This window comes from Ostrea edulis, chromosome 1 (assembly GCF_947568905.1).
Source record: "Ostrea edulis chromosome 1, xbOstEdul1.1, whole genome shotgun sequence".
Taxonomy (NCBI): Eukaryota; Metazoa; Mollusca; class Bivalvia; order Ostreida; family Ostreidae; genus Ostrea; species Ostrea edulis.
Genome location: NC_079164.1, coordinates 32,371,493 through 32,397,276, shown reverse-complemented (window position 1 = coordinate 32,397,276; position 25,784 = coordinate 32,371,493). Strand labels below are relative to the sequence as shown.

The following is a 25,784-nucleotide window of genomic DNA, read 5'->3' as shown; positions in this document are numbered from 1 at the left end:
CCATCCCTCTTAGATCCACTTTAACTTTTACGAAAATAATTGGATCCTCCCTTCCTGACAATATGCACATCTAAAAATGGCAATGAAACATTGTACACAGTTTCAAGTCTACTTGATTATAGCCATATAGGAGGAGAAATGTTTACAAGAAAGCTATTCCAACACCCTCCACCCCTCTTAGATCCACTATAATTTTAGGAAAATAATTCAATCGCCCTGTCCCGAGAATATGCACATCTACAAATGGAAGCATTGTACAAAGTTTTAAGTCTATCCTATAAGCATATAGGAGGAGAAGCGTTCACAAGATTTTGTGACAGACAAACTGACAGAAAATACAAAAACAATGTTTCACGCCTACAGCAAAGTGATTTTCATTTTCTGTAGATTGAAAACCTTTAATGAACTTATTGGATATTATATAAATATTGCATTTAGTTGAGAGTAACATTGAAAATTTTCACCCCGAGAAAACCATTGTCAACCGAGGCATAGCCGAGGTTGACAATGGTTTCTCAAGGGGTGAAAATTTTCAATGTTACATTCAACTACATGCAATATTTGTTTTATAATACTGAATGTTACATTAACAACAAAACAGAAAAACTTACGTCTGTTGACATTTGATCAATCACTGTCATGCGATATTTCATATATTGATGCTGGTTTTCGTGTTTATTACAAAGGCTCAAACGACGTCGTCTAACATTAATCTACGGCGAACCATATGCGCATCAATTTGACGCATGTGATTGATTGAATATTGTTTAACGTCGCTCTCGAGAATATTTCACTCATATGGAGACGTCACTACTGCCGGTGAAGGGCTGCAAAATTTCGGCCTATGCTCGGCGCTTATGGCCTTTGAGCAGGGAGGGATCTTTATCATGCCACACCTGCTGTGACACGGGACCTTGGTTTTTGCGGTTTCATCCGAAGGACCGCTCCATTTAGTCGTCTCTTACGACAAGCAAGGGGTACTGAAGACCTATTCTAACCCGGATCCCCACGAGATTGACGCATGTGATAATTTTTTATAATATCACCCATTATCAAGTACTCTTACCCGTTGTTAGATACTTTTCAAATGCTTCTCGGCCAATCAGATTGGAGTATTTTACATGAAAGTATAATAAAACAAATTATGTTTATAATGAATAAAAATTGTTCAGCCCCAGTGCTTTGTTATTATAAACTTGTGTGTTTCACTGTAGTACGTATTAGAATTGTACCTAGTCAGAATCAGAGATAAGAAGAACCTGCCACTGTCACTAAGAATTCTCACTACACCTAACAACAATGTGATTATGTCACTAAGAATTCTCATTACACCCAACAACAATGTGATTAAGTCACTAAGAATTTTCACAACAATGTGATCATGTCACTAAGAATTCTCACTACACCTAACAACAATGTGATTATGTCACTAAGAATTATCATTACACCCAACAACAATGTGATCATGTCACTAAGAATTCTCTCTACACCTAACAACAATGTGATCATGTCACTAAGAATTCTCTCTACACCTAACAACAATGTGATTAAGTCACTAAGAATTCTCACTACACCTAACAACAATGTGATTAAGTCACTAAGAATTCTCACTACACCTAACAACAATGTGATTAAGTCACTAAGAATTCTCACTACACCTAACAACGTGATCATGTTGACTTATAGCAAAACACTGTAATACCAAAACTCATCATTAAGCAACTTTGACCTCTCTTCTAAATATCTCTGACAATCTGACTTCCATAATAATAGTTTGGTCAAATTAGACATAAAATGAAGGAATTTGCTAATTTCATTATAACTTGTGACGGAGGGGAATCCAATATACCAAATAAATGGGAAAAGTGGTATCATTTAGTGACATATACACACATCATTTTTTTGTAAACTATTCGAGTTTCAGAAAACTTTAAGCAGATAATTTTTCATTTTTCCTTAAAAGTTCTTCCTTTTTGTACCATGGACCCATCTGTGATCAATCTGTTAAGGATATTTTCCTTCCTTATGAACATGATATTGTACATTTTCATGCATTACATGTACTACATATGTTGGTCAAACCTTGCACATGTAAACAAATTGGTAAACAACCAGCAAACTTGGACACTGATTTTTTTTCATTCTCAGCAAACTTAAAATGAAAGTGGCCATTACCAGTAATAGGAAGAACACTTGTACGGTAACCTCATATTTAAAACTTTGTCTGATATTTCAGAACTTCACTTGGGTGGAACTGTCTCCCCCCTTTTCAATACCATCCATGCAGAACATGAATTTCAGCAATACTAATCGTTCACATATGCATTCTTTGTTGAACTCTGAAGATTGTTTAAAATAAACTTTTGATACCCTGAAGTACATGCAAAAAGCAAAAATATTTGAACAACTGATTAAGCATATTTCTGACCACTCACAGCGAACAGGTTCAGATATACACCTGATATATGATCAGTAGTCTTACATATTTTTTATTTCTAAACTGGAAACATAATCACACATGTATCATTGGTAGACAAATTATCAGCTTACAAGTCGAGCGTATGATCCACAGTTCCGTCAGGCCTGGCCTTTTCAAACAATAAGATTGTACAATGAAGCTGTGAGAATGAAATAAAGCTGAGCTACTGTGTACAGCACTGACAAAAAGTATTTACTGAATCAGATAAGGGTTTGGAAACCTCTAAAAACTCGGCCAAACATTCCAAATATTTAACTAGTTGTTTACCCTTGTTAAAGGATAATAGGGTTACATTTAAACCTAACTCGATTGTAACACCCCACAATATACTGAATGAAATAAATGTTGTCCAACATATGACTTCATTAGGCTTTGTGGTTTTTATTATAAATAGATTGCTTATGTGTGACAAAGAGGATTAAAGCATTCATATCACAAGTTTTGTTAATACACATTCCTTATATCTATTTTAATATATTGTGCAGTGTGCACATGCATCAAATTTCATGGTTTTGCCAAGAATTATAAATTTTATTTAATCACTGACAGAAATGTAAATCAATGAACACCTATTTATTCTCTCTTCTTAAATGAAAATTTTGTTCAATCAATTTCAACCATGAAAAAAAATAAATCTAGTTTTCAATGAAAAATGATGAAAATGCAGGATACGTACAGTATAACATTATTATTTAGTCAATGTGATTACATTAGTTCTTGAGTGAGCAATTCAAAATTGTACGCATAAATTTTTTTCCGAAAATAGATTCATTATATATTGTAAATCTTAACGCTTATCAGGAGCAGAGAGAAAGCATGCCCTGCAAGTCTACAATAAGAATTCAGAGAGAGATAAGGGTTTTGATAAATTGATGTTTTTCCATAGTGCATTACCCCTGGTACCTGGCAATGCCTGCATGGAACAAAATTTTAGAAGTTAATTTGAAAAATGATTTTGTTTTATCTATCTATCTATATGACCTTGAAAATATCTGCATACATTTAATTGAAATGTGTGAGTACCTTTTTTGAAAAAAAATGAATTTAAAAATTGAGAACTAGGTTAGAGACATTTATATGTCTTCTAACTTTGCTGGCAATATATATATTTAATGAAGTCACAATACCACTTCTCTTTGGGTAACAGTTTATTCATTAGGTACAATATATTAGTACCAGCCAGACTCTCCTACTTCGTAAATGTTTTTCTTGGAGACTTAAAGCTCACAATTCCATTTTAACCTAGTACTGCGCTACACCACCACCGCCTCAGCACCCATTTATCCCTGTAATCAATCTGACAATTTACTAAGCAATGTAGCTATGCATGCCACTATTTATATCAGTATTTATGACCAGTATGTTGTTAATTCAGTTGTTAACACTGGATAAATGTGTTTCAGTATCATGGTTCTACACAAAATGCACCCAGCGCAACAAAGACCCAAATGATGAGGAGGTTTATAATTAATAAAAATATCAACTCATGTGTACATTTTCAATTCAAATGACTGAGGTCATCAATATTTAAAGTCAGTGCATTGAGTGAAATCAATGCACAAAAAGTAAGTTACAATGTAAAAGAACATAGTACATATATATGTTCAAATATTAATTGATAATAAGGAGGAATTGCAGAATTTTGGTATGTGGAGAAAATATATCTACACTCAAAATTTACGATGGCTTCACTCATTAAAATATTAAGGAGGAATAACACAATTTTGTTTTAACATTTTGTTAACAAGAAATTTGATATGAATGAAAAGTGGATGATATATGTATAGTAACATTTTGAAATTGAAAACTTTCAAATTTACTTAATTTAGTCAAAAAATGTAGTTTTAGTAAGAGAGTATGTAATTTGAATTTTTTTTTTTATCAAAAACCCTGTTGGATTTGAACCTGCGAGCTACAGATCAGCAGTCGACATGTTTAACCAACTGAGCTATCCAACTATAGGCAATCAAATTTAAAAGGAATATACATACAAATATTGCTATTAAATATTTATATTTTCATTCGTGTTTTGAAAGGAGGTCAGCCATTATGACGATGTACTATACCTCCTTAAATTCTTTATTCATAATGATATAAACCCTAATAAATCTTCATAAAATACAAATGTTATCTCAACAGTTGTATGAAACAGGATTTTTTTTCTATTCAAAAGTTTTAAACTGAATCTTTGGCTATGTTGGCAGATGATCAAATCTAATGGTAGCCCTCTTGTTCTGTTTCACACCAACTGGCAAGGTACACCGGTCATTGATTTCATTTATAATTCTGGTATTAATTAATTCAAGCTAAAGTGATTTCAGAATGTGAATGTTCAAACAGAAAAAATGCATGTGTAAACAAATCAGTAAATATTTTCCACAACACAGACTACCATTATTGGATCTAGAGACTGTATCATGAACCTTTTTTTTTTTTCGACCCCACATCCACACATGGCCATGGTCAACCATATAAACTGTAAATTTCCTATCAATGTCAATGTTAACAATGAGGCCATTCTTTGATCTCCAACAGGTGACATAAATTGTCAGACAATTGAAAACAAGGGGTATATAGTCCCAGCGCAGTATTGACCTCTACAATCAGTGCTTGGATATACACTTATATTTGATTTGTACCATGGCAATAATAGATTATTAGTATACATATACCTTTGTACAAATGTCATTTATCCTCATGTTGAACTAGGATAATACATACCAAAGTTGTCAAAAATTTACAAGATATCCTTAACAAATGTGTTTGTGTATATATAGGTGAAAAATTACTTGTATAAAAATACAACATAAATTACATGTATAATCTATATATTCTAATCTTGAGTAACAACCTCACCCACAAACTAATTTTTTTTTCTCCTTTGGTCCTCTAGATAGACCCAGGGTTTTATCCAGATTTTAGATGTTACTTATAACCTATCTAATTTCATATTTAAGAGGAATTTTTGAGGATGCAGATGTGAGCTCCCTCAAGAAGTGGAAGGGTAGGGGGTTGTCAGGTGCAACTCTTTTCTGATCATCATTATCTCAGAACAAGTTTATGAAGTATAAATGACAAATCACTGATTAATTTTGATATTATTGGACTTCTATCATAATAGAAAATAATATTAGATAAATTTGAAAAAAGAATTTGTTAAAATTCACATATATACAAAATCTAATTAAGGGGCATTTTTACCTGTAAATTAGGAAATACTCATTGTTTGTCATAAAGAGAAAAATACTCTTTACAAGTAGTAAAAAGAACCATGATAAATCTCTGAAAGCACACTTCTTACCTGTCTTGAAGCATGGAGCCATTAGCTATGCAATTTATGCTAAACTCAGTAAACTGATCAAATGAAATACACATTACTTAGCATCAAATTCTGATCTGCTTTTTACTTCTGATAAGCAATGCAAATTAAGAGTGTGGAATAAGATAGCCTAGCATGCCTTATCAAAGTATCATTCCAATGTCAATCCAAATATCTCCAAATGCATAAAAAGCATGTGTTGCAGAGACAATGAGTTGATGATATCATATTGCTAACATGGTTAAACCATGAAAACATCTGTTTGCAGTTTTGTTAAGAACACCATAAAACAGCTAGCAAGCATACAATTAAGCTGGAACAATCATGCTGTACCTACCCCTTTCTTGTAGCGTATACTTCCACTGCGCTTCAACGTTCCACCTTTGCTGACGGTTTCCTCTACTTCTACACTGCCTCCGTCACTGCCAGGTCTAACACTGAGTTCAATCAGCTCTTGAATGGGCTGTACTTTCACTGCAACAGTCTCCCCAGACTGCCGGATCATTTCCACCATCTCTTCCCTGGAAATATTCTCAACATTGATGCCATTTATTTCAATGAGTCTGTCCCCTGGTATCAATCCAGTTTGTAAGGCTTTTGGCCCACTTCCTGGTTCTGCAAACACAACTGTATGTTTCAGTTCTTCTTCATTGTCCGCAACAACTGCTTTCCTTAATGTAAAACCAAAACCACCCATTGGCTGCCTTTGAAGAACTAATTCTCTTACTCTAGGCGGTTTTGGTGGTACTATTTCTGGCAATTTTAAATCTGATTTGTACGATTTTTCAGGAGACTTCTGAGACGAGTCTGATAAGGGTAATGAAGTCTGTGACTGCAAAGGTCTATTTTCCTTTTGAACTACTTCATCTTTAGCATGAGAATTTGTTATATGTGCATTAAATTCATTCAATCTAGTATTCTCTTGCAAAATTGTTGTGTCATCAATGTTTGTTGAAAATTGTTTCTGTTCCACTTTCCCTTTCAGAATAGATTTTGGTTTGGGAGCAATGCTTGGAGGTGCCTTCCGATCTGCTCTACCTTCACTTGGCAGTCTCTGGGGCTTTGTCAGGGTGACCCTTTGCTCCGGTGATCCTGGGGAGGTTTCCTGACTCGGTCCACTTCCTCCACTTAAACTACTGTCACTGGTATCCCTTTTGACATCCTGACTACCAGGTGGTAAAGATTTATACCCAGACTTCCTACTCTTGTCCTTGTCACTCAGTCGCCTGAACACACCTTTCTTCACCTCATCTAATTTGTTCAACTCATCTTGTGTCATTGGTTCCCGCTTTTCTTTTTTATCTTTTTCCTTCTTCTCTTTCTTCTCCTTCTTTTTCTCCTCCTTGTCTTTTTTATCCTTATGTTTCATAAAACTGAACATGTTGTCTGTATAACTAATCAATCCAATCTATTGTCAACACTTGAAAAATTACTCAATATGCTTCCAACATTAGCGGGACTCCAGCTGCAGCTGCTGACAGAAATTTGCACACAAAATGCACTTGTTTCTACGACATGAATTAATAACACTAATACTCGAGTTCACACTTAGAGGACACAAATCATTTCAAGCAGAATGTTTTTTCAAGTATGTGAAATATGAGAGAATAAGTAATACAGTGTTCCGATTCATAGCGTATCCGTCAAAACTCCGAGGTCTTAACCCCGCCTGTGGGAGGTTCGTCTGTCTGCCGATTAATGTGTGACCTAAGAAATATTTCCCTCAATATCAGCGTGATAGCAAATATATATTCACAAGCTATTGTTGTCATAAGTTATTAAGTTCCCCTTTAAACGCGTGCCGATCCTTTTATCCGTCCTTCAATGCTAAGTGGTCTAATTTTTAACAAAATGGCCTCTGAAACAGGAAAGCAGTCGATTTCCGGTTTCGGTTTATGTTTTTACAACTTGGGGATGATCTCGAAAGTTTAGGGCCTGTACCCTAGGTACATCTTCATTTGTGCAAAACCTATATATAGAAAGGAATGTGTCTTTTATTTCGTTGCAATAAAAGTGTGTTTATTCTTGAAATATAAACGGAACCATTTCACAGGGGTTATCATTTCAACTCCAATAAGTTCGGGATCGAAGTTCCAGGTATTGGTTTGTTTGCAAAGTCAGGGAGCAAGTTGGGGAACGGCAACGCAAACGAAGAGATTTTCAATTGTTCAATTTTAAAAAGTGTATAGTGATTATCTATTAACAACAATGGCAACGGAAGATCGCATTTTGAATAACATTTACAAACCTATTTTTTCAAACGTCCTTTCACCAGTGACATTACAGCACATGGCACGCGAATGGTTAAAAGAAGACACTCCAAATTTTGATTATGGAGGATTTGTTGTTGGTGAAAAAGAGGAGACTGCTTTACTCCTAATCAAAAGTCAGGGGGTCATAGCTGGTAAACCTTTTTTTAATGCTGTCTTCAAAGAATTAGACTGTGATGTTGCATGGGAATACGAGGAGGGAGAATTTTTAGAACCTATACAGTGTGTTGCGAAAGTGACTGGCAAAGTCCGTCGTTTATTATTAGGTGAGAGAGTGGCATTAAATTGTCTTTCTAGAGCTAGTGGTATTGCTTCTTTTGCAAGACAATTAGCTAAGATTAAGGAGACTGTTTGTTGGAAAGGTGAAATTGCAGGTACCAGAAAAACCACCCCTGGATTTAGGTTGGTCGAAAAATATGCGTTAATGGTTGGATCAGTCTCCACGCATCGACATGATTTGTCCTCAATGATTATGTTAAAGGACAATCACATTTGGACATCAGGGAGTATCACACAGGTATTATCAGATGCTCCCATGTATGTGTGAAATTATAACCTCTATACCTCTATAATGTTCATAACCTATATTAATCAAAACCAATATACTCTCTTACTCAATTAGATATAATATTACACAACTAGGAATTATTATGGTCATTTTGAAAATGCACTATTATCTCATCCTCTCTGTCAATGAAATCTGTGAAGTAAGGATGTCCTCGCAATATCTAGAAGGAAATGCACATACAGATGACTTGAACTTTGATCTCTTAAAGTTGTTGATCTCTCAAAGTGAAATCACAGTTCTGATTTTTTCTCTCTATATTACCAAGCAAATTTACTCTCAACATCTTAAACACTTGATGTCTTGAAGCTCTCGATCTCTTGGAACGAAGTTTTGGTCCCGTAAAGTGTATTTCATCGCATTTCATTCTCGATCTCTGATGTACCCTACCGTCCCTACTTCACGGAAACATGTATTTTTTTCCACTTTGACCTTACCTAGATAACGTTGAATGTCTGGGGTTAGCTCGGCAGCTTTAATTAAGTGTTTAGTTTAGGTGACACATCGCTTGTGTTTTCTTGTGGGGGTGTATAGTTTTAAAATTGTTCAATTGAAATGGGTCAATTTAAACCCCCAACCCCCTGCACTTTGTTTTCGGTATATGATTTGAATATAGCCAAATTTACAACTTGTTTCGATTTGACATTGAGACAGTAATTTTGAGAATATGATTTAGGGATATGCCAAGGAAACATCGTTCTTTATTACTAGTGTTAAATCTAGGATCTAGAGAGGTCACACATATCATATGTTTCGTCGTGACAAGACAATTTCGGGGCACTTTCATTGTTAACAAATTTTCGTACAGAAAAAAGGGCATGACACCAGCCAAAAAGGGCATGGTGTGGCGCCATGCTAGTTTGCTTTAGATTTAACACTAATTACGATGTGTGCTTTGCTTAAAGTGACTGAAAATTGTGACGAATGTGCTCTGTGTGGTTAGTGACTGCAAAACTTTGTTTATATGTAGGAGAAATTTGTCTTGTGAATTTACATGTATGTCTATCTTAACATGAAAAAAGAACAAATAAATAGTTTTATAAACTTTATTAAAAAATCTTTTTATCCATGCAAAATAGTTCTGTGTTATCGAAATCAAATAATCTAAAAGTATGAAGAACAACGTGTCAGAACAATGCCAAGATGTCCAATGTTGTAAATATGCACTTCGTGTACTATAAAATAGCAAATATATAAAATATGAACCATTATGGTCAGACCTTTAATTTCTGGATTTGACTTGACCTTCAATCCCTCAAACTCGAGATCACTCAAAAGTTTTATCAAGGTCCCTTAAACTTCAAGATCAAGAGTCTATATTATATGTCTTTAAGTTATTGTAAAAGTGAAAAAGAGTACCATCTTGGGAAGTTATACAAACACTTAGAAATTTTTATCCAGTAATCCTTCGAATTATCAACAAATGTTTATGAGAAAGAATATCAGTAAGGGCATATGTCTCCACTGCACTTGTCCCCACTAATCTAATATTTTGTATCTAAACCTTTCACATTCATGGGTCATGTTTAGGGGACATTTAACTATAAGCTAAGGACAGAATTTTTGTCCTCATTGTGCACTTCTGTCCTCACAGTGCTGGAGAAATGGTTGAAAATAGTCCCCACCTAACAGTTTTATCATCTCTCTCTCTCCCTCCCCTAGTTACCTAAAATCTATTTGTGGGTGATGCAATTAGCCATAAAAATGTATAATCTTCAAATATTAATATTGCTAGATAGTGGATTAGAAATAAAGTTCATTATGCATGTATATTGTATATTACTGTATGTGGATATTGTATATTACTGTATATTGTATATTATTGTATATTACTGTATGTGGGGTGGAGGGTGGTGTTGACAGGAAGCCCACCTCTCCTTCCTCCCATGGAGATCCATAATTCTGCCTTCTCATTTCCCTATTTTTCATTCCCTCATATTTCTTCTATCCCCTTCCTTCCCAGATCTGTATATAGGTCTCTGGGAAAATATTGGGACAGACCAGACAGATGAATTGAATAATTATATCAACAAACAGAATCATTGAAGCTGCAAGATTTTAGGTCACTTGGGGCTTTAATAAAGCTTGGACACAAGTATAGTGGGGATTTAGATATGTTGGGAATTTTTCATATTAAATTTCTGAGACAGCAATGCAAGATTACAGCGATATAAGGCCTCAACCGCACATATTTGTTCTGTACTATAAATCAAAGGTTAATATGTAATAGTGGATCTGTAGCTCTCTAGCTGGTCTGTCCCAATATTTTACGAGAGAGCTACAGATCTGCAGCTACCTTCTCACCTCTTCTTTCACCTGCCTCCCCTTCTCTACCTCTTACTCCCCTTAACTATCATTTCATTTGGGAGAGGGCCTACATAGGCTATGCCTGTTGCCCAATCCTGTTGAGTTTTTCAATAAAATATGTTTAAATTATAAATTATCATTTATTTCCCATTTTACACTGCCTGCCTTGCTTATATGGAACTATTTACAATGTAAACAAAACAATTTTTTGAGAAACACCCTGTAGTTTTTATTTATTTATGGGGACTGTATTCAATTTGTTGTCAGGATCAAGAATCTGTGTGTGCAAATAAGGTAGTAAAACCATTTCAGTTTAGAATTTAAAGGTTGACAACCTAACTATGTACCAAGAATGTTGACATGTATTTCAACAACTGGATCAGTAATTCACTCACATGTTCAAAACAGCCATCATTTACATAATTTCCATTTTCAATGGGGAAAATTTAAAAGACTGTAAAAGAAAATTTCATTTTGATGCCCATGCACTTTTCTTTAGTTAGCTGTTAGTACAATGACAAAGATAGATGACAAAAAATTTCATTCTGCTTGGAGAGATTTCTTATCATTTTATTTGTGTAATATCCATAAATATTTAATGAATCACTTGGTTAACTGTCAAAAGAAAAAAAAAGGTATATCATGTATGCATGGTAACAGAATAGTCTTACAGTTTTTTAAATGTTTTACTTTTAATGACAGATGTTTGATTATAGTGCATACTTAAGGAATCCCTTTCTAATTTGTTGGGTATGCTTTGCCATTATTTAAATTATCACATAATCACCTCACATTACCCAACAAACTTGTATCTATAATATAAAAAAAACACTGCATAATAAAAAGTGAAATACACATGACATTCCATGTTAATTCCCCAACCCACTGACAGCATGACAATTTGCTGATTAGCATGCAAGTGAGAAATTTACATGCTGAAGTAGTGTATATATATATATATATATAGGGAAAACCAATGCATTTGAGCTTCTGAAAGGTAATTAAATATTTGTGAAACTACAAACAAGAGAGAGAGACAGAAATATTTCATACATAATATCCTTGAAATCGGGAGCAATATCAATATAAAAGTATAATGACAGTACTTGACACATCTGACTATTGTATGTACTTAAGATGCGCAACATTCATATATTGTAGCACTATAGTTTATCATAGTTTGTGCTAGAATATGAGTTTCTCTGTTTAATCCAATATTTCTTGAGCTGTTCTGTTCCAATATTGTATGAATAGAGAAATTCATGTTCATGTCAACTCAAGGATGTTGAAAAAAGGAAAAAAGATCGGGTTTTTTTCACTCGCAAAAAATTACTATCACTTGTGCTTTTTCACTCATAATTTCAATTTTTAACTTGCATTTAGCGAGTATTTCCCCTTGATTTTGTTTGCTGCAACAGATTGTATTTTCTGTCCATTCATTTTAGCTCTGTAACAGATAGAACATAGAAAAATGTACTCGACATTGAGCATGTGTATGACCGAATATTGTGATATGACCCAGACCCAAGGTCATTTTAGCAGTTCAGGTCAAGTTATTGGTAGAGATAGAATGAATTATGAATTTCTTATCTGACAATGAGTTAAAAAGTTGCTTAATGATCAAGTCAAAGGACTATGTGCAGTAGTGGCCATTTTGTGCCCCCCAACATTACATTTGAGATACTGCATACAGGGATATATTTGTCCCCATTTTATTTTTGCCTCTTTTGCCCTTGTCATCAGTGGGCAAAAAAGACAGGTCAAAATTGTTTTTTCTCTTACATGTACATGTATCTCTCTTTTGGCAAATTTAAAACGGAGTGAAACCGTCAGCAAGTGCAGAAAAGCGAAAATAACTTTGTATATAGTAGTGCTATGTAATTGCATATATATGAAAGTTTGGAATACCACTGGAAGTTCAATACATTAAAAATGAATTCTTTTTACAACATCACTTTTTAGTAATGACACTATGAAAATGACATAATTTAAAATTTTTACAACTTTTAGCACAAATGCTGTTATGGTATTATGGTATTTCGATATCTCAGTTGTTGGTTAAAAAACAATGTATATATACATGCATTAAGCATTATGAGACACCATTTACTAATATGAGATGTAAAATGGTAATCATTTAAAATATGGAAGTGGTATATCTGCATATTATGTATAATATTTGAGCTTTTGGCTATATAGCAAAGAAATTACAGTAGATAGCTCTCTTTCTGACATCTTACAAGCAATGTTATTGCTACCTATACTGTAGAATCCTTATTTTACACATGTACTTAATATGGCGAAATGACTCGTATTACTATAATCAAATCGGGTGTACATGAATCCGTGTGTTTCTGTTAATCGAAAGTTCTTGCATGTATTTTAACAACAGAAAAATAAAATTGCGTATTTTTATTTCGTAATTGATGTCTCTCGCAAAATTACACGATAATAAATTCCCTGCGCATATTTAGGAATCTACAGTAAATTTTCAATTTACCTATATCAAAGAGTATAGCATATTAAATATAGAAAACGTCTTAAATTTTTAATGTTTTAATTGGGGGCATATATTAGTATCATGTTGTTTCAGCAATGTTAATACTTGACACTAAAAATACATTGAAAAGTGCCATATGCATGTATTGCAAGAACTTGTTAACGAATGGTTACATGTTCTTGGCTTGTTGCAGGCTGTTAAATGTATTACAACACCTCATTAATGAATCATTAAATGTTCTTGGATTGTTACAGGCTGTTAGTTAAATGTATTACAAAACCTCGTTAATGAATCATTAAATGTTCTTGGATTTTTACAGGCTGTTAAAGATGCAAGAGTTGTTGGCGGTTTCTCTCTGAAAGTTGAAGTCGAGTGTCGCAGCGTAGATGAAGCATTAGAAGCAGCAGAAGCTGGCAGTGATATTGTTATGCTGGATAATTTCTCTCCAGAGGTAATGTAAAGGCTCTGAATGTGGTAAGAAGAGATCAAAACCTTGTCCCTCACCCCCACCCTTCCCTTGCATACAATGATAAATTTTTGAGAGTATATTATAGAAATCATTGTGTCTGTGTATCTATCCCATCTTAAATTTGTAATGGAGAGACAGGAGAACTTCATACATTATAGGTTGCTTATTGCCAGATGGTGTGCTATGACCTTGACCCCAGATAATTTAGTCAAGGTCTATAACTTGATAATGGAGAGGTGTTTGACACAGAGGTTGCTTATGGCCCATGGTTTTTTATTAACCTAATCTGAGCCAGATCAGGCTATACTGTTGGTAGACCAAGTGTTGTCCACTGCATATCTTGAGAATCATTTGATTAACAGACATCAAAATGAATTCAGTGGTTGGCTGGGACTAGTGAAGGACCCCTATCAATATTCAGTTCAGAGGGTTATGAATTTCAATTTAGGAGAAGGGGCATGTTTTACTTGCTGGAGATTCCGATTCTAAATTTGATTTTTATGAAATATACCAAAGCATAGACCTCAAAATCCAAAAACAATATACAAATCAAATTAGGATGACAGAAATAAATGTTTTGCCTCCGACTCACACAATTTTTTTTATAGTACCCGACTAAGAAAGGTTAAATATTTAACAAACAGAATTTATAAACTCTTTAATAAATATTTATTTATTATTTATTCAATATTTCTATGTAAGTTTAGTTTTTAGCTTATCTGAGCTGTAAGCTCAAGGTAGCTTTTCTGATTGTCAGTTTTCTGTTGTCCGTCTGCAAACTTTACACATTTTTTTATTTCTTCTCCAGAACCACAGGGCCAATTTCAACCAAACTTCCCATAAAGCATCCTTGGATAAAGGGAATTCAAAATTGTTCAGATAAAGGGCCACACATCAGAGATATAATTAAGAAATACATGTAGTGAAAATATGGTGGCATAATTTTAAATTCTTTGGGGGGAAAAAGGCAAGCAGATATTAAAAATCACATATATATAATGATATTACATTTTAACTTATGTTTAATAGTTTTAATGTACACTTTCATTTGTGAATAAACAGTAGAAAAGGTATACAGAGTGTTATTTATACTTATATGGGGGGGGGGGGGGGGGGGGTTGTTAGGAGGAAGGGGGGAACAATGGGGAATCAAAGTTTTACCTAGGAATATCTAGTAAAGAGTCTTCAGAATTTTTCTTATGAACAGTTAGGTCATGATTAGACATGTTGATAGACAAGCATCCTAAGGTAGTGCACATTCAAAGCTGTTGAAATTGACAATGGGAATATGGGGCTGCAATGGAGGATGACAGTTTTACTGGGGGATGTCAGGTCATGATTAGTCAAGCATCCGAAGGTAGTACACAAACAAGTTTATTCAAATCATCATTGTTACCGTAGGGGGGATGACCAATATTTTATAGGAGGATATCTTTAAAAAAAAAAAAAAAAAATTTCAAATCATGGCCCAGTAGGGTAGTGTTAGGCTTCAATAAGGGGTCAATTTTATACTTGACAATATAATGGAGATTTTTTATGAACATTTTCTCAAAATCACATTTGTTATCATATGTCTCTCCTCTTTCAGGGGGAGAGATATTGTTTTTGTACTTTCTGTCCGTCCATCTGTCACAAAATCTTGTGAATGCTTCTTTTCCTAATGGCTTATTGGGTAGACTTGAAACTTTGTACAATGCTTCATTGCCATTTGTAGATGTGCAGATTGTTGGGACAGTAGGATCCAGTTATTTTCCTATAAGTTATAGTGGATCTAAGAGGGGTGGAGGATGTTAAAATAGCTTGTGAATGCTTCTTCTATATGGCTTATCCAATAGACTTGAAATTTGTACAATACTTCAATGCCATTTGCAGGAACAGGAGGATCCTATTGTTGTCCTTAAAGTTTTAGTGGATTTGAGGGTTAGAGAGTGTAAAATAGTTTGTGAACACTTCTCCTGTATGTTTCTTATCGGAGTTCATAATGTCGATGTTCTTGCTTATGCTTTCTCCTTCATACTTTGCTGTACATTAAGGGGAGGAGGTTTCATTTGGAGCACTTCCAATTTGGGGAGCTGGGGAGACATTTGTTTTTCATAAAAACAATCTCTAGTTATTATACAAGCATCTTTAAGGACTACAGATTCAATTTTCTTCAGATAATGGTCCTGGGTAGTATGGAGCCTCAAAAGGGGATCATAGTTTTATAATCTTTAAAGCTGTATGATCCAATGTTCATGTATTGTTTTTGTACATAATTACTTTCAAGCAGATTAATTAGTGTTAAATGTTATTAACTTTTCCTTAATTACATGCTTGAAAACGTTTGCATGTCAAAGAAAATAGTGAAAAGATTATTTTAAAAAGATTTTTCATTATGGATACAGATATTGTCCTGAAATTTTAAGTCATAAGCTTCCTCTCAGAGGAATACAAGTTCAGTTTGCATTTCAGCGGGATTGATGCACCATGAACTATTTTAGAGCGAAAATTATGTTAAACAGTTTTCCAAATTTTGTTTGTTATGGATACAGATATTACCCCGAAATGTGGTCGCAACCTTCCTCTCAGAGAAATACAAATTGGTGCACTGTGACCTACTCTTGGGCTAAAAGTAGGTACATGTATGATAGTTTCCTGGACTTTTTCTCATTATGGATAAAGATTTTGTCATCATGTATGACATGGAAAAAGATGATGAACTGTTTGTGGTACTCATGTTTGTATTTGAGTAGCTGTGAATATACAGTTGTCCAATATCAGGTCTTGCCACTATAGATATTCCAAATTGTTAGCATTCAAAACTCGAAACTTATGAATCTCGTCTCTACATGAGCAAGGTGGCTGGGATAAGTGTTGTGGCCCATGGGCCTCATATTGGAGTGAAAGATCATGATGATAATTTTTACTTGGCAATCAAAATTCGAAACTTTCATTGCATGAAGCATTTATAGTCATTACTTTTTTTTTTTATTAAAAGGCAATTTCATCTGCAACTGAGAAAATAAAGTCCAAGTTTCCCAATGTGTTGATAGAGGCTAGCGGAGGAATAACAGAGTCCAACATAAAGCAGTACATGGTACCAGGAGTGGACGTAGTGTCATTAAGCAGACTGACCCAAGGTTATGATGTGGTGGACTTCTCTCTAAAAATTCACAAAGAAGGAGTGGATCCAAGGAATTTGCCAGTTAAATAATGGATAAGAATAGGTGAAGACCATCATTGGATATGCATAGGCTATGCATATCCTATATTAGTTGATTCCTATCTTCCTTTAATTCATGAGTAGAACTTTAAGACAAAATAAACCATGGATGTCGTACGGTGTGTGAGGACAGTCATGTGTAATAATTCTTCTTGTCAATGACCATTGTTATTTGATTGATTGATTGATTGATGTTTTCCGCCACACTCAACAATTTTTCAGTTATATTGTGGTGCCCAGTTTTTATTGGTGGAAGAGAGAATCCAGATACAGTGTACCTGGAAAGAGACAACCGACCTTCCGAAAGTAAACTGGGAAACTTTCTCACTTACCGGCGCGAGCGGGATTCGAACCCGCGCCGACATAGGTGCATTGTTATTTGATATTCTCAGTAAACTTGTCATGAAAACATGCCTGTCTTGATTAATATGTTGCAGAAACTAGATGAAATACTGAACTTAGGTAGTTAGGATAATCAGTCTTGGCCTCGGTTCCATTGGACTGTGTCCACAAGATGTACTGTAAACCAACTTTTATTCAAGAAGATTTTATTTCGCGATATACCAGATATAAATTGTTTTGTGGAGACTATAATTTTCATGTCTGTGATTATTTTAAACAAATACAAGAGTCATTAAAAGACTGTTTTGCAGCGAGAAATATTCACAATAATAATATTCTGGAGAACCTCGCAAGGATTTCTCGCACATGAATAAAGGTTGGTTTACAGTATCATTTCAACAAAAGAACATTCTATCCTAGTTTTGAGGATGTCAAGTAATTATAGAAAATCAGTTATTAATGAATCAGTTCATAGCTAGTAGCTTTGCAATCTAAATACAGTTTTAGGAAGGAGTAGGTGAGGTTTCTACTGTATTTTGGCCCGTAATATTACCTTCAAGGTGATTATGGTAGAGAAATGTCAATATAACAAAAATTATTCCTATCTATCCATTCTTAATTTACACCCTTGTTTTAGGACATATATGACCACAAATATTGTACCTTGTTCCATGTTGAATAATTTGAAAATCGTAGTTATTTTGTAAAGTTGCCAGAGAAAAGTTGTATTTTCATACCCGACCAAACTTTGCATTTAATAAACAAAATTTTCACAATTCTTTTATGTGTTTTTTATACAATGTCAATGTTTATATTTACTTGGACACAATGCTCCAAGTCAAGAAATAGTTTACATATCATATGGATCAGTCTCCATCATAAATGACTCTTGTGTTAAATGGAGAGACTTGTGCATATACAGTGCTTCCTTGATATATTGCCCCGTTTGATTATGAGTACGGTTTAGAGCATGGAGCTTGCTTATGAAAAGGTGCTCAAAAAGTTTTATAAACTGAGTTATTTTATACACAACCCCCCCCCCCCCCCCCCCCCCAATTTAAACCATACACATGGTTACATAATAACAAGGTAACTATATCAAAATATTATATATTTTTGAATCTACTACATGTATATAATATTTTAGAAGGAAACAAATCTTAATGTATTACATGTATTGAAATCATATGTACCTGTATGCATTAATTACACTAAACGTGATATTTATGAAAATATTTCTTTTAAATCTTGATTTTTAAAGTTATTTTCAGGCAAAAGATCTGGCCCCAGGATCTTGAAACATCTTAAGCTTACGCCAAAATTTGAATATTGTGCTGAACTGATTGATATATAATCTAAGTCAATGATTCCAAAATGAAATTGTTATTCAATAATGCTTCATAAAATTTCTAGTGTATGCAAATACAATGTAAAGGGTTTCAGTTCAAAAGTAAGAACACCTTACAGGAGATTGTTACGTGATCCCGGGACTTGGCTTATAAGTTTAACAACTTGGTTTTTATCAGGTGGTGTCCTTACGACATTGACAGAACGGGAAAAATATCGAGATTCAGGTGGAAATCTGAATTCCTGTCTGATACCTTTTTAAATTCATTGTTTTTATGTCCTTTTCATGTACTTGTCTATTCCGCTGCCGTTTTACTTTCATGGTTTTAGCTTACTAGTGAGTAATGAAAATTAGAGCTGTTGGAACCAATATCCCATGTGGGGCACACCTGAAGCCAAGTGTATTTTAAAAAAAAAAAAATATATATTGTATGTATTTGAACTACACTGTATTCTTATTAAATAACCTTTTATCAAGCCTTGTAAATCTACTATACACCTACATGCATTTCAAAATTTTTGCTCCTTTAAAATTTTATTACCCCAATCCTTATGTCTTTGAAGTTTTCTGAATAACAACATACTTTGACTGAATATCATGACATGCCTTCTAAATCACCTTTCTTAAATTTTTTTTTTAAAAGACAGCATTTGTAGCCATGTTAAATTTTGTTAGATATACCTGCATCACATGTTTAAGCTGGGAAAAGGTGGTAGAGGTACAAAATGCAGGTGACAAGGTCAAATGCAACATCTGGTCCTCAAATGATGTTTGATTTATACTGCTTTCAGTGAGAAGAAACTTCCAACACATACTGTTCTCATACCAATGTCTACAGATGTACCAACAGACATGGTGATTCCACTATACCCTCCCACTGAACTTATTATAAGTAAACTTAATACCTTAATGTGGTTGATTGATTGATTGTATCTTGTTTATCGTCTCTCTCGAGAATTTCTCACTTACATATGTATATGGAGACGTCTAATATGGTGGAAGAAGCTAGGCAATTAGTTTTCCATTTAAACATGTGTTAAAATTTTCTGATAACAAGCGTGTGACTAACTACGTAAGGTAGTGAATGCAGGATATAGGAATATGAACTATATTCAACTAGCTTCTTTTTCTTATCGGCAACTGTTTCTCTGCATGTCATTCATCAATGTGTTAACAAATAATTTGCAAACCTCTTGCATAAGCAATGTATACTATTAAGATGACTCAAATCTACAAGTGATCCACAATACACAGAACAACACAAGTTGAACAACGTGAAGGAATTAAATATGAATGAATAGCCTCCAACAAGCCTCAAGGTTGACAATTCATCAATAATTTACTCTGTTTGAAAACTCTCAAAGCCAGATCTGCATTTTTATTTATCATGAATCAGCTGCAAATCAAAATAATATGAAGAAACAAAATTATTTGAAATACACTCCTATTCCAAATGAATGTCTATTTTAAGATCTAAAGCAATAAACCTCAACCTTCAAAGTCACAGTGTAGAAGTCTGACATAGTTACATGTATATTCCTGCACCATATTTAACTCACCTGAGCTAAAAGCTCAAGTGAGCTATTCTGATCACCTGTATTCCGGTGTCCGTCTGTCCATCTGTAAACTTTTAACATTTTTGACTTCTCAAAAATCACTGGGCCAATTTCAACCAAAGTTGGTACAAAACATCCTTAGGTAAAGGGAATTCTAAATTGTAAAAATAAAGGACCAGGCCATCTTCCAAGGGGAGATAATCAAGAAAAGGTAAAAATATAGTAAGGTCATTAAAAAATCTTCTTCTCAAGAACCAGAAAAGATGAAATTTATAGATAAGCTTTATTAGGTAGTGAAGATTCTAAATTGTTAAAATAATGGCCCCCGGGGTCGGACGGGGCCACAATAGGGGATCAAAGTTTTACATACAAATATATAGAAAAAATCTTTTTCTCAAGAACCACTGAGCCAGAAAAGCTGAGATTTATATGAAAGCTTCCTGATATAGTGCAGATTCTAAATTGTTAAAATCATGGCCCCCGGGGGCCGGATGGGGCCACAATACAATAGGGGGCCAAAGTTGGGGGGGGGGGGGGGGGTTTTATATAGTGCAGATTCAAGTTTGTTAAAATCATGGACCCCGGGGATCGGATGGGGCCACAAGGGGCGATCAAAGTTTTACAATATATAGGGAAAATCGGTAGGATCGGGCCAAAATAGGGGATCAAAGTTATACATACAAATATATAGGGAAAATCTTTAAAAATCTTCTTCTCAAGAACCATTGGGCCAAAGAAGTTCACATTTACATGAAAGCTTTCTGACATAGTGTAGATTCAAGTTTGCAAAAACCATGACCCCCAGGGGTAGGTTTGGGGCCATAATAGGGACTACGGTTTTACATGCAAATATATATGGAAAGTCTTCCGATATGGACCAAGGTGACTCAGGTGAGCGATGTGGCCCATGGGCCTCTTGTTTCCTTAGAATTTATCAAACAATAGTGCTTTTCCTACATATCATCAACTACCTAAGTTGCTTTCTATGCTTCTGGTAAGGGTGCTAAAATCACAATGAGATACTTTCCTTAGAAGAATGATGTCACAAAATTCATTGTTTAAAGCATGGATCTAGGGGGCATAGATCAAGGTGATACACATGGATATTAAGAAATACCTTCTAAAGAAGAGGGTTGTGATTAGCCATATATATTAATATGCAAGCATCCTTAGGTAGTGTAGATTCAAATCATATGATAACTGGTATAGGGCCAGCATGGAGAAACAAATGGAATACACAGGGGAAAACTTTCAAATAGTCAAGAGCTATAAGGCTATGCTTAGTCAAATTAATACACATTATCATGTAGTGCAGATTTCAGTTTATTGAAATCATGGCCCCAGAGGGTAACGGTGGGCCCACAATAGGGGATCAAATTACACAAGGCATTATACAAGGATACTTTATATAAAAATTTTCTCAAGACCAACAGGGCTACGTTTTGTTATTGATTAATATGCATGTACCTTCAGATTCAATTTTCTTCAAATCATTACCCAGTGGGTAGGGGGTAAGATGGGGCCTCAATAGGGGACAAAACTTTTACCTGGGATTAAAAAAAAATCTCCAGAACAGCAAGTGCATGTCTAGTTATATTGATATGGAGACATCATGATTTCGTGTGGATTCAAGTTCAGTTATTTAAGTTGCAACCCCCTGGGGCTAGGTTGGGGTCGGAATTTGTCATGGGATTAAAGGAGGTAGAGATCTTTTGAAAATCTTCTAAAGAACAGCAGGGCGAAGGTGACTCCTGAAGAACAGCTGGGCAAAGGCGACTCCTGAAGAACAGCAGGGCAAAGGCGACTCCTGAAGAACAGCAGGGCAAAGGTGACTCCTGAAGAACAGCAGGGCGAAGGCGACTCCTGAAGAACAGCAGGGCAAAGGCGACTCCTGAAGACTTATAACTCGTGCTCATTCACTGTTGTCCTCTCCAAGTACATGTATTCCAAAAAATTTAGATTTATAAGTTGTATTGGCGATATCAAAAATTGGAAATGTGCACCAAATTGCTCGATTTGGAATTATTTCTTGGGAATTATGGTCTTCAGATTTTATTAAACTACACATCTAATTCAGCTCTGTATCTGAATATGCCAGATTTTTTTTAGCTGCAGATCTGTGGCTCCCTGGTAAAATATTGGGACAGACCATACTCTGGTCAGGAAGCTATACTGCTTATATTTTTATTGCTATTAACACAATAATGCATATTTCACTGATGATATTTAAAGTCAATACGCGTTAACTCGCCCTGGGACTGTACTGGTTTTCCTGGCACCATCGATTACAATGTTTTAAACAGGCATGTCTTATCCTCAAAAAAGTCCATGTTGACAAATATTTCCACTCTGTGTATATTTTACCAACCTTCAAAGTAATTTGTGGATATGCAAAAATACAATATGTATCCATTGTTGTAGTCTACTGTATTGCTAATCGACTTATGATTATGCCAAAGTGCATAGGTTTTTGTTACACATAATAAATATTAAACTGCATATTCAGTATGCAATATGATTGTTGACAACATACTAAAGATATGTTAAAAGTTAGAGCTCTGCGACATGAAGAGGACGGATTCGAAAAATGTGGCTGAACCAGAAATGGAACCCGAAACTCCTGTATCACTAGTACTGTGCTCTCTATCCACTGCACTGTCCTGGCTGAATTTCACCAGCTATCTTACTCCTCCCACTTCTCTAGAGATAGAATATCCCTACAAGTCTCTAAACCAATTAACATAGGTTATATTGATTGGCACCATTGCAATAAGACAAGGAATGACTCCAGTACAAGTGGCGAGACAGGAAATTGAACCTGGGACCCCTGTACCACTAATCAGGTGATCCACCACTGACCTATCCAGGCAAATATCATGGTCCATCTGTCACTGCATCATCTCTACTGTAAATCTTGTTTTTGCTGTAGAATTTTTTTTTTTTTCAATTTCTAGCTATTATAAATATTAAACTGCATATTCAATATGCAATATGATTGTTGACAACATACTAAAGATATGTTAAAAGTTAGAGCTCTGCGACATGAAGAGGACAGATTCGAAAAATGTGTCTAGTGTATTTGCAAATACATTTTACATCAAAACAAATTCCAATAAAATACTTGCCCTGTCTTTATGAACTAGGTAAGTAAACTATTATCAAAATTTTGATACAAAACAAAAAACCTTTGATTTGACTACGCAAACATTTCTAGATTTACAGTATCACAACTCGAATACGATTTAATAACCTTGACCCCATTCTGCAGCATCACTCATTTTTTTGTGTGCTTCAACAATATTAAATGGAAATTTTGAACATCCCATCAATGGATGTTTAGGAGCAATGTATCATGATCTTTCAGTTGCATAAAAAAAGTGAACACAAAATTTCAGTAGTTTTTTTTTTATTTTTTGTTTTTTTTTAAACGTTCATTCTACAAAAAAGTCAACTGGGCTGTTCTTTAGTAATAAAATCAGTTTGCTTTCCTGCAAACACTTTAACTGTATAAACTGATATCACATTATATGCCACTTGTAACTTCTTTCTCTCACACTTTCACACACTATCTAAGCTGGAAACTGTGAACACTTCTCGGGGAACATGTCAAAATCTCTTTAATTATCATGACCTCTTTTAAGAGCTGGCACAATTTACTTTTTGGCCTTGAGTTTAGAAATCAGAAGAGAGGAAAACCTGTAAAGAGAAAGAAAAAATTAATAGTAAAGAGATCATAACAATTTTTAAATATGAAACAACAGGCCCACGGGCCTTAACGGTCACCTGAGTACCATGGTCCATATATAGATCTGTAAGGAAGTTTCATTTGCATTTAAACCTCACTCTGAAGTCTTTTGTGCACAGCTTTATAATCTTGTATAGGTAAATTTCGTAGACAGCTGTATCCTCTCCTATAAATGTGTATTTATCTTCCATTGAACATCAGAAGATTTCTTAAGCATTATATATACTCTATGACCATATCCCCTCTCCCCAAGTTTCAACTAACCTGACCATTAAGGCCGCCATGGATATTGTAATTAGTAAAACAAAAAAGATTTTCTAAGATTTGATACAATTTCACTATACACTTTAGCAATATTGGTTCCGCCCTCTGAACTCCTGTCCTGGCCAGCGCTAAATCCTTAAATCCCATTTCACAATTTAAGTAAATATAAATTAAGGCTTCATCAACATCATAACCATGCATTCAGTTATCTTCCACTAAAGTGAAAGTAAAGAAGATTCTTCTTCTTTTTTTTCTTTTCTTTTCTAAATGTATTTAAACTGTATATGGACATATTCATGATATTGGCCTGAACCTTTTGCCCAGGTGCTATAATTTTCACAACTTTGTTAGATTGCCTCATGGACATCATAACTGCATTTGGTTTTTCTTGTACATATGTGGGAGGAGAGAAGATTTTATAGGATTTAAGACATCTCACTATAAGACCATATTGGCCCCACCCTTGGCCGTGAATCCCAGACCCCAAGGTCATGAATTTCACAATTTATGTACAGAGCTTGAAGTACTTCGTAACCATGCATTTAGGTTTTCTCACACATATCTGACAGTAGTGAAGACTTTTCGAAGATTTGATACATTTTCACTAGAGTCAAATTGGCCCCACCCTAAGGCCTTAAATCCCTAACTCAAGGGAGGTAGTACCTACAATGTAGGTAGAGATCTTCATGGACATCCTGACCTTGCTTTTAGTTTTTCTCACTTCTGTCTAAAGGTAGAAAAGAACATATAGCCATATTGGCCCCAGTCACGAGGCTGAAATCTGACCGTGAGCCATGAGGCTGAAAACCTGACCGTGAACCACGAGCTGAAAACCTGAACGTAAGCCATGAATTTCACAACTTTGGTAAAGGACTTTATGGACATCATAACCATGCATTTGAGTTTTCTCCCACACAAGTGGGAGTAGAGAGTAGGAGTAGAGAAGAACTGACTAAATTTATTTATTGCATCATTGTATACAGAGATTTAGTTTTTTACATAAGTGATGGTAGTATTAAATCAGATGTTTTTAGGAGAAGGTTTTTGAACATTTCACTGTTGTTGTTGTTGCAGTTTTGGCCCCACCTATTAAGCCCTGGGGGAGCCAAGATCATTAATTTCACCACTAACTTTTCTCTTATCACAAAGAAGCTTCACACCAAAAATGGTAAAAAATGGCCTTGTAGTTTTAAGAAGTTAACGGACGACAAACGACGCACATACGCACGACGATGGACAATGACCAACAGCAATAAGTCAACCCAATTGCTAATAATTTGTTCAAAATTACATGCAGAATGTGTTAAGCATGAACTAAAATACTAATGTCATGCACAAACACCATCAAAGCTTTGTAACTAGGATGCAAATTCAGCAACAAAAATATGTATCTTGGGATATTCAAAAACTTTTTCAGT

The 25,784-nt window shown here is 34.7% G+C and overlaps 3 protein-coding genes across 9 annotated transcripts in view; 1 reads left to right on the top strand and 2 right to left on the bottom strand.

Annotated features, from left to right (window-relative positions):
* Positions 1-10,107, bottom strand: part of LOC125659959 (unconventional myosin-XVIIIa-like) — a 74,958-nt gene extending 64,851 nt beyond the window's left edge. For all 6 annotated transcript variants that reach the window (XM_048891783.2, XM_056167192.1, XM_048891799.2 and 3 more), the window contains exon 1: positions 6,136-10,107. In XM_048891783.2, coding sequence (XP_048747740.2) covers positions 6,136-7,179 — 1,044 coding nt within the window. In that variant the 5' untranslated portion in view covers positions 7,180-10,107. The remainder of the gene's footprint in view (positions 1-6,135) is intronic.
* On the top strand, positions 8,007-18,231 carry LOC125660016 (nicotinate-nucleotide pyrophosphorylase [carboxylating]-like). Its single transcript, XM_048891867.2, has 3 exons — positions 8,007-8,585; positions 13,760-13,891; positions 16,887-18,231. Exons 1-3 carry the CDS (start codon positions 8,007-8,009, stop codon positions 17,100-17,102), a joined length of 927 nt encoding a protein of 308 aa, XP_048747824.1. The 3' UTR covers positions 17,103-18,231.
* Positions 18,232-23,746: 5,515 nt separating this feature from the next.
* The window catches only part of LOC125660031 (ataxin-2-like protein), a 28,824-nt gene continuing 26,786 nt past the window's right edge, over positions 23,747-25,784 (bottom strand). The window contains exon 19 of one of the 2 annotated variants that reach the window (XM_048891890.2): positions 23,747-24,053. In XM_048891890.2, the coding sequence (XP_048747847.1) occupies positions 24,037-24,053 (17 nt within the window). In that variant the 3' untranslated portion in view covers positions 23,747-24,036. The remainder of the gene's footprint in view (positions 24,054-25,784) is intronic. The other variant, XM_048891883.2, reaches the window with a different exon arrangement.